At 39.1% G+C, this 10,865-nt stretch overlaps 1 protein-coding gene across 2 annotated transcripts in view; it reads left to right on the forward strand.

Moving 5' to 3' along the window:
- Positions 1–9,371, forward strand: part of LOC128704235 (uncharacterized) — an 87,106-nt gene extending 77,735 nt beyond the window's left edge. For both annotated transcript variants that reach the window (XM_053799276.2, XM_053799275.2), the window contains 2 exons: positions 1,497–1,591; positions 9,289–9,371. In XM_053799276.2, coding sequence (XP_053655251.1) covers positions 1,497–1,591; positions 9,289–9,346 — 153 coding nt within the window. In that variant the 3' untranslated portion in view covers positions 9,347–9,371. The remainder of the gene's footprint in view (positions 1–1,496; positions 1,592–9,288) is intronic.
- The last annotated feature ends 1,494 nt before the right edge of the window (positions 9,372–10,865 follow it).

Consider the following 10,865-nt stretch of genomic DNA (forward strand, 5'->3'; position numbering starts at 1 on the left):
AACTTGAGCCTCACTATCCTCGTAAAAACTCTTCACTGCTTTCAGTAACCTACCTCCTACACCATACACTTGCAACATCTGCCACATTGCCCCCCTATCCACCCTGTCATACGCCTTTTCCAAATCCATAAATGCCACAAAGACCTCTTTAGCCTTATCTAAATACTGTTCACTTATATGTTTCACTGTAAACACCTGGTCCACACACCCCCTACCTTTCCTAAAGCCTCCTTGTTCATCTGCTATCCTATTCTCCGTCTTACTCTTAATTCTTTCAATTAGAACTCTACCATACACTTTACCAGGTACACTCAACAGACTTATCCCCCTATAATTTTTGCACTCTCTTTTATCCCCTTTGCCTTTATACAAAGGAACTATGCATGCTCTCTGCCAATCCCTAGGTACCTTACCCTCTTCCATACATTTATTAAATAATTGCACCAACCACTCCAAAACTATATCCCCACCTGCTTTTAACATTTCTATCTTTATCCCATCAATCCCGGCTGCCTTACCCCCTTTCATTTTACCTACTGCCTCACGAACTTCCCCCACACTCACAACTGGCTCTTCCTCACTCCTACAAGATGTTATTCCTCCTTGCCCTATACACGAAATCACAGCTTCCCTATCTTCATCAACATTTAACAATTCCTCAAAATATTCCTTCCATCTTCCCAATACCTCTACCTCTCCATTTAATAACTCTCCTCTCCTATTTTTAACTGACAAATCCATTTGTTCTCTAGGCTTTCTTAACTTGTTAATCTCACTCCAAAACTTTTTCTTATTTTCAACAAAATTTGTTGATAACATCTCACCCACTCTTTCATTTGCTCTCTTTTTACATTGCTTCACCACTCTCTTAACTTCTCTCTTTTTCTCCATATACTCTTCCCTCCTTGCATCACTTCTACTTTGTAAAAACTTCTCATATGCTAACTTTTTCTCCATATGAGAAGTTTTTACAAAGTAGAAGTGATGCAAGGAGGGAAGAGTATATGGAGAAAAAGAGAGAAGTTAAGAGAGTGGTGAAGCAATGTAAAAAGAGAGCATTATTATTAGGATTATTATTATTATTTATTATTATTATTATTATTATTATTATTATTATTATTATTATTATTATTATTATTATGTTATTGGAGGTATGGTTTTGTCAGTCTCTTAAGATGTCGACCATATACATACACTACTACAGCTGGTTCTAAGATGCATTTAAATTATATTTTGCAGTATTACTCTATCAGTCAACAAGGAAAGTGCACTAGATGTAAAAACTGATGCATGGGGAGACATTTATGTTCTGGGATACATGCCATTCTCAGTTAATCCATTTCATTGCAGCTTGGTACTGTAGTCGAGGCTGAATGATGATCAAACATGTTATAGAAGGGATTTGCAAAGATTTTGGAACACTTGCATGCATTCTTCAGGTACATAATGTATTTAGTTTGATTTCATCATAACTTAATATTTTATTCACCCAACAGGCGTCTCAAAGTACAGTACGGCCGCCTCCTTTAGTTCGATCATCGGCAGCAATCAGTGCGGTGTCCTCTACTCCTACCTCTTCGAGTTCTCACCTGTAAGTTTGCAGAAATGTCTTAATACTTCTGCATTCTATAAGATACAAAAATATTAGTACCTACTGCATCAGATTTCTTTCATAAGTGTTGAAATTTTCAGAGGATTTCATGGAAGCTTTAAAATAATCCTCTTATTATGTTCTATGAATTTTAATTGTGATTGAGACTTGGGAGAAAATAATTAAGTTTATGAAAAGGAGGAGGATTATGTAAAACTCGACATGTTGCAGGGAAAAAATTGTAGAAGATAGATTTTAATAGTATGTGGGAATGGATGTAGGTTTCATACAGAAGCCACATAAGATGAGTTTAGAGTTGCCTTAATTACAAATTTCAGTGGTTGGATTAGCATCAGATAGGTTAAAAGATTTTAAGAAAGATTTTTTTTTTTTTCCAACAAGTCGGCCGTCTCTCACTGAGGCAGGGTGACCCAAAGAGAAAGAAAATCCCCAAAAATAATATACTTTCATCATCATTCAACACTTTCACCTCAATCACACATAATCACTGTTTTTGCAGAGGTGCCCAGAGTACAACAGTTTAGAATTATTTTTTTTTTTTGTTAACACACTGGCTGATTCCCACCAAGGCAGGGTGGCCAAAAAAAGAAAAACTTTCACCATCATTCACTCCATCACTGTCTTGCCAGAAGGGTGCTTTACACTACAGTTTTTAAACTGCAACATTAACACCCCTCCTTCAGAGTGCAGGCACTGTACTTCCCATCTCCAGGACTCAAGTCCGACCTGGCGGTTTCCCTGAATCCCTTCATAAATGTTACTTTGCTCACACTCCAACAGCACGTCAAGTATTAAAAACCATTTGTCTCCATTCACTCCTATCAAACACGCTCATGCATGCCTGCTGGAAGTCCAAGCCCCTCGCACACAAAACCTCCTTTACCCCGTCCCTCCAACCTTTCCTTCCACTACAGACTGATACACTCTTGAAGTCATTCTTTTTCGCTCCATTCTCTCTACATGTCCGAACCACCTCAACAACCCTTCCTCAGCCCTCTGGATAACAGTTTTGGTAATCCCGCACCTCCTCCTAATTTCCAAACTACAAATTCTCTGCATTATATTCACACCACACATTGCCCTCAGACATGACATCTCCACTGCCTCCAGCCTTCTCCTCACTGCAACATTCATCACCCATGCTTCACACCCATATAAGAGCGTTGGTAAAACTGTACTCTCATACATTCCCCTCTTTGCCTCCAAGGACAAAGTTCTTTGTCTCCACAGACTTCTAAGTGCACCACTCGCCCTTTTCCCCTCATCAATTCTATGATTCACCTCATCTTTCATAGACCCATCCGCTGACACGTCCACTCCCAAATATCTGAATACATTCACCTCCATACTCTCTCCCTCCAATCTGATATCCAATCTTTCATCACCTAATCTTTTTGTTATCCTCATAACCTTACTCTTTCCTGTATTCACTTTTAATTTTCTTCTTTTGCATACCCTACCAAATTCATCCACCAATCTCTGCAACTTCTCTTCAGAATCTCCCAAGAGCACAGTGTCATCAGCAAAGAGCAACTGTGACAACTCCCACTTTATATGTGATTCTTTATCTTTTAACTCCACGCCTCTTGCCAAGACCCTCGCATTTACTTCTCTTGCTACCCCATCTATAAATATATTAAACAACCACGGTGACATCACACATCCTTGTCTAAGGCCTACTTTTACTGGGAAATAATTTCCCTCTTTCCTACATACTCTAACTTGAGCCTCACTATCCTCGTGAAAACTCTTCACTGCTTTCAGTAACCTACCTCCTACACCATACACCTGCAACATCTGCCACATTGCCCCCCTATCCACCCTGTCATACGCCTTTTCCAAATCCATAAATGCCACAAAGACCTCTTTAGCCTTATCTAAATACTGTTCACTTATGTGTTTCACTGTAAACACCTGGTCCACACACCCCCTACCTTTCCTAAAGCCTCCTTGTTCATCTGCTATCCTATTCTCCATCTTACTCTTAATTTTTTCAGTAATAACTCTACCATACACTTTACCAGGTATACTCAACAAACTTATCCCCCTATAATTTTTGCACTCTCTTTTGTCCCCTTTGCCTTTATACAAAGGAACTATGCATGCTCTCTGCCAGTCCCTAGGTACCTTACCCTCTTCCATACATTTATTAAATAATTGCACCAACCACTCCAAAACTATATCCCCACCTGCTTTTAACATTTCTATCTTTATCCCATCAATCCCGGCTGCTTTACCCCCTTTCATTTTACCTACTGCCTCACGAACTTCCCCCACACTCACAACTGGCTCTTCCTCACTCCTACAAGATGTTACTCCTCCTTGCCCTATACACGAAATCACAGCTTCCCTATCTTCATCAACATTTAACAATTCCTCAAAATATTCCCTCCATCTTCCCAATACCTCTAACTCTCCATTTAATAACTCTCCTCTCCTATTTTTAACTGACAAATACATTTGTTCTCTAGGCTTCCTTAACTTGTTAATCTCACTCCAAAACTTTTTCTTATTTTCAACAAAATTTGTTGATAACATCTCACCCACACTCTCATTTGCTCTCTTTTTACATTGCTTCACCACTCTCTTAACCTCTCTCTCTTTCGCCATATACTCTTCCCTCCTTGCATCACTTCTACTTTGTAAAAACTTCTCATATGCTAACTTTTTCTCCCTTACTACTCTCTTTACATCATCATTCCACCAATAGCTACTCTTCCCTCCTGCACCCACCTTCCTGTAACCACAAACTTCTGCTGAACACTCCAACACTATATTTTTAAACCTACCCCATACCTTTTTGACCCCATTGCCTATGCTCTCATTAGCCCATCTATCCTCCAATAGCTGTTTATATCTTATCTTAACTGCCTCCTCTTTTAGTTTATAAACATTCACCTCTCTCTTCCCTGATGCTTCTATTCTCCTTGTATCCCATCTACGTTTTACTCTCAGTGTAGCTACAACTAGAAAGTGATCTGATATATCTGTGGCCCCTCTTTAAACATGTACATCCTGAAGTCTACTCAACAGTCTTTTATCTACCAATACATAATCCAACAAACTACTGTCATTTTGCCCTACATCATATCTTGTATACTTACTTTTACCTATAACTAAACCCCTTTCTATACAAAGTTCAATCAAAGGGCTCATATTATCATTTACACCTGGCACCCCAAACTTACCTACCACACCCTCTCTAAAAATTTCTCCTACTTTAGCATTCAGGTCCCCTACCACAATTACTCTCTCACTTGGTTCAAAGGCTCCTGTACATTCACTTAACATCTCCCAAAATGTCTCTCTCTCCTCTAAATTCCTCTCTTCTCCAGGTGCATAAACGCTTATTATGACCCACTTTTCGTATCCAACCTTTACTTTAATCCACATAATTCTTGAATTTACACATTCATATTCTCTTTTCTCCTTCCATAACTGATCCTTCAACATTACTGCTACCCCTTCCTTTGCTCTAACTCTCTCAGATACTCCAGATCTAATCCCATTTATTTCCCCCCACCGAAACTCCCCTACCCCCTTCAGCTTTGTTTCGCTTAGGGCCAGGACATCCAACTTCTTTTCATTCATAACATCAGCAATCATCTGTTTCTGGTCATCCGCACTACATCCACGCACATTCAAGCATCCCAGTTTTATAAAGTTTTTCTTCTTCTCTTTTTTAGTAAATGTCTACAGGAGAAGGGGTTACTAGCCCATTGCTCCCGGCATTTTAGTCGCCTCATACGACACGCATGGCTTACGAAGGAAAGATTCTTTTCCACTTCCCCATGGACAATAGAAGAAATAAAGAAGAACAATAGCTATTTAGAAAAAGGAGAAAAACCTGTATGTATGTATATGTATGTATGTATGTATGTATGTATGTATATATGTATGTATATATGTATATATATATGTATATTATATATGTATATTATATATATTATATTTATATATATATATATATGTGTATATATATATATATATATATATATATATATATATATATATATATAGGTAGTAGGTTGGTAGACAGCAACCGCCCAGGGAGGTACTACCGTCCTGCCAAGTGAGTGTAAAACGAAAGCCTGTAATTGTTTTACATGATGGTAGGATTGCTGGTGTCCTTTTTTCTGTCTCATGAACATGCAAGATTTCAGGTACGTCTTGCTACTTCTACTTACACTTAGGTCACACTACACATACATGTACAAGCACATATATACACACCCCTCTGGGTTTTCTTCTATTTTCTTTCTAGTTCTTATTCTTGTTTATTTCCTCTTATCTCCATGGGGAAGTGGAACAGAATTCTTCCTCCGTAAGCCATGCGTGTTGTAAGAGGCAACTAAAATGCCGGGAGCAAGGGGCTAGTAACCTCTTCTCCTGTATATATTACTAAATGTAAAAGGAGAAACTTTCGTTTTTCCTTTTGGGCCACCCCGCCTCGGTGGGATACGGCCGGTGTGTTGAAAGAAATATGAGATGTGGTAGCCAGATAACTTGTACAAGTGATGCCAAGAATAACATTTTCTCTAATCTAACATAAGAGAAAATGTGTTACTGGGGGTAACTGTAGAAAATTATTCCTTTCGTATGTATGTAAGTAAGTTTATTCAGGTATACACAAATACAGTTACATAGATTATCATACATAACAACATATGTGTAGAGAACCTAGGATAACCCAAAAAAGTCAGACAGAGTGACTTACTTCCATTGCCTTCACTCAGAGCATCATTTCTTCTCAAAATGATGTTACATGAGAATGGGAGTGTTCTTCTTTATTTATTCTACCATATCAATGTAGAGACAACCTGTACACAATGTAACTTGTACACAAACCAGACGTGTACACTTCGTTTACAAAACTTACCTTCGCCTGGTTTGTTTACATAACTCTGCGCCTGTCCTCTCTCATGCACTCATTCTTTCTCTCTCTCATTTATTCGTTTTATCTCATTTACTTACTCCTGACCCTACATTAAGACTACAAATATTTTAAGGTAAGTAATGAGTGAACTGTATATACATTTTATCGCTCTGGGATGCTTAAATGTAATAGAATATTATGTGTAGGTGGGTTGGCCTGGTATGGTAGCCCGGCTGACTACCATACATACCACACTTGATTTTTTACAATAAATACTACTCATCTCACCCTATATTTTAAGGTAAGTAATGAGTGAACTGTATATACATTTTATCGCTCTGGGATGCTTAAATATCATAGAATTGTATGTGTGGGTGGGGTGGCCTGGTATGGTAGCCTGGCTGACTACCATACATACCACACTTGATTTCTTACAATAAATACTACTTGTCTCACCCTAGATTAAGACTATAAATATTTTAAGGTAAGTAATGAGTGCAGTATGTGTGTATTGTACGTTTTATTGTTTTTTGATGCCTGGTTCTATTGCTAACTTAATATATGTTAGTGTAAACTTGTTATCTAGTGTTTTTATGCATTTGTAAGTGGGAAAAAAGGGTGTTCCACTTTACGGCGGTTTCCGCTTTACGGCGGTAGCCTGGAACCTAACCAGCCGTATAAGTGGGGCCTTCCTGTATATATATATATCTCACCTTTGCTATATTCTAGTTACTATTGCTTGTTGATTTTCATGTGTGTGTGGGGGGGGGAGGGAGTTAGTGTGACCTTATATAGTACCTATACAAATATGTAGCAGGCACCATTTCTAAAACTTGGGGGAAGCTAGTTACTGACTCATTTGAGTATATTTCTTTAGCTGTACTCATGAGCATGTAGGCAAGAAATGTAAATCACAATTTATACCTTTAAAATTCAATTGGTTAGTCCCAAATCCTTTACACCGAATTACTCCCTGCATGAGCAAGAGGCTCAGAAGACAGTACAAAATACCTCCAAGGCTCCAGGTAAACTCCAGACTGCGTGTGGCCAGCAGCAACAGCCTGGTTGATCAGACCCTGATCCACCATGAGGCCTGGTCTCAGACCAGGCCGCAAGGGCGTTGACCCCTGAAACCCTCTCCAGGTAAACTCCAGACTTTTTAATGCCCTCTATACAGTATATACATAAAGGGAATTACCGACAAACCCCTAGTTCTCTTGAAGAGGAAACTTGACAAGTTTCAAAGGCCTGTTCCTGATCAGCCTAGGTGTTGTACCTCTGTTGGACTATGTGCTAACACCACGAGCCTGGTTCATCAAATCATCAGCCAGGCAGCCTGGTCTGGGTTGAAGCCATGGGGGCAGTGACCCCTGAAATTGTCTTCAGATAATTAGAAATATAAATACTATAGATCTAAAATGGAAACGGCAGTTTCTGCAAGAAGTACCAGATCAGCCAGGGTTTGGTAACTGTGTAGGCCTGCTGGCCATGAGCAGTAACAGCCTGGTAGATCAGGCTGGGCTGAGTGTGCAACTTGAAACCTGGCAAGCATGTATGTAGGAAAAAGTTGAACAAACCGGATATTGTAAAACAAATCCAAAATTGTTTGAGGGTGAGTGGGGTTCTAGAAAGACTTTAGTCAGTGTACTATTCCCCAGAGCAGAAAAGTGAAGCGAGCATTTATGAGAGGAAATACAGCCTCTTCTCACTTAATGATGGAGTTATGTTCCTAAGACCACATTGGTAAACAAATTCGTCGCTAAGTGAGGAGCATATTATAATGGTAATGGGTTTGTGTCAGCCATCTTTGATAGTGTTTTAATGTCACCATTGCACCATTTATAACATTTCTGGTATATTTTTAAATGTATGTACAGTAGTATACTGTATATTGTAATAACAGAATAGAGGAAATCAGCTCTAATATACATTATTTAGGTATGCATACTGGTCACAGATCCCGTCGTTGGTAAACGAGTATGCTGCTAAGTGAGGAGAGGCTGTATGATGATGAGAGGGAGATGTGAAGGCTTGAAAAATATTGTGGAAAAGATTGATGGTGCATTTAAGGAGCTTAATGATTTTTTCTGAAGAGGTGCAAGATAAAATTTTAGAAAAATGTGGCTAGATCATGTGTCAAGGTCAGAAAAAAAAAAACTGAAAGGTGGCTAATGGCTTTCATCTTGAAAAATTAATGTACTGGCCAAATGGACTTTGGTGGCCATAAAAACTGCTCCCTGCTCCCTACATTATTTTTTTTAATTTCTGAACTCTTTATTCTGTGTATCGTATTCACTATTGAGGAGCGTAGAGGTTTTGAGAAAAGATGGAGGTTGTGGCTCATTCCAGGATGAGTGAACCTGTGACTAGCTTTTTAGGGCAATGCACTAATTTGAAGCGGTTTTAGATCAGCTCATATGGGACTTTGATGCAAGGTGGATTGGGTGTTTTTCTTTATTTGTTTTACCATAAAGGGTCATAATTTGATTTCTGAAACCAAATGACATTTAAATTTTTTTGCCTCGTCAATACTCTACTAATATCAGTTAAGAACAATTTGTGAATAAACCATCTAGTCAGTAGAAAATTTTTTGAGTATACAAGTTTGATTCTCTAAATGTTGATTTATAATTACCAGAAATTATGATAAGATGTTTTATATTTGAAGTCAGACAGTGTGGTTTCTCTTGTACTTTGTGTTTAGCATACATTACCACTGGACTGTTTTTCTTGAAAATTATGTGTAAAATGCTTACTACAAATATAAAGATACAGTAATTGTTTTTTTTTTTTTTTTCAGGCAATTAAAACATACTTCTAGAGAACTAAGGCAAGTTGCAATAATTGATACATACTAATGTAAATTTAAGTCCTTGCTTTTAACCGTGGGATTTTGTATACCTCAGAATGCAAAATTTTCTTGACTCTTTGAAAGAATCATAAAAACAAATCAGTTAGAATAAGGTATTAAAAGGTGGTGATATATGCTTCTCATCAAGGTAGATGCCTAATAAACAAACAGGAAGTATATGAACTCTTTAAGTGATTATGGAGAATGTACTTAACCCTTAAATGGTCCAAACATATATATACGTTCACGTTCGTAGTGCCCCAAACGTATATATACGTTTTCTTTGTCATTCATTCAACATTGCCACGATCAGCCTGAGTCACCTAGACATGAGAGAATGGGTGTGCGCACTCACTGTGCGCCATATTAAAATAATTGGGGGCGCCTGGGTACCATATGCTCTTTTTTCCTATTAAAGTTTTTTTTTAATAGGAAAAAAAATTGCGGCGCTACGTGAGTGAACGTATATATATATTTGGACCGTTTAGGGGTTGAGGTACCATTCAGTATAGTATTACCCTGTTTAAATGAAATCCCAGTAAAAATGTAAATCAAAGAAATGTGTACGCATAGTTAAATTTAAAGTATAATATATCTTGGAAAGAATAAGTATCTTCTTACCCCAGTACTATTCATACTTTTCCTTAATACAGTGGATCCTCGGTTATCGGCCAGTTTTTCGGCTTCCAGTTATCAACCATTATTTTGCTCATCAGCCCTATTGGATGCGTCCACTGCCAGCTGCTCACACGTTCCTGAGTCAGTGTGGCTGTGGGTGAGTGAGGAAGCTTCTGCTCATTGTTTTTGGTGGTTACTGATTAAGTGCAACTGCAAAATAAGTAACCATAGCCCCAAAGAAAGTTTCTAATAAAATCCCTTTGGTAAAGAAAGTGAGAAACATGATAGAATTCAAGGCAGGCAGGCATATAGGCAAGGAGTGTAGCAGGCAGGCATATAGGCAAGGAGTGTAGCAGGCAGGCATATAGACAAGGAGTGTAGCAGGCAGGCATATAGGCAAGGAGTGTAGCAGGCAGGCATATAGGCAAGGAGTGTAGCAGGCAGGCATATAGACAAGGAGTGTAGCAGGCAGGCATATAGGCAAGGAGTGTAGCAGGCAGGCATATAGGCAAGGAGTGTAGCAGGCAGGCATATAGGCAAGGAGTGTAGCAGGCAGGCATATAGGCAAGGAGTGTAGCAGGCAGGCATATAGGCAAGGAGTGTAGCAGGCAGGCATATAGACAAGGAGTGTAGCAGGCAGGCATATAGGCAAGGAGTGTAGCAGGCAGGCATATAGGCAAGGAGTGTAGCAGGCAGGCATATAGGCAAGGAGTGTAGCAGGCAGGCATATAGGCAAGGAGTGTAGCAGGCAGGCATATAGGCAAGGAGTGTAGCAGGCAGGCATATAGGCAAGGAGTGTAGCAGGCAGGCATATAGGCAAGGAGTGTAGCAGGCAGGCATATAGGCAAGGAGTGTAGCAGGCAGGCATATAGGCAAGGAGTGTAGCAGGCAGGCATATAGGCAAGGAG

This window comes from Cherax quadricarinatus, chromosome 84 (assembly GCF_038502225.1).
Source record: "Cherax quadricarinatus isolate ZL_2023a chromosome 84, ASM3850222v1, whole genome shotgun sequence".
NCBI lineage: Eukaryota > Metazoa > Arthropoda > Malacostraca > Decapoda > Parastacidae > Cherax > Cherax quadricarinatus.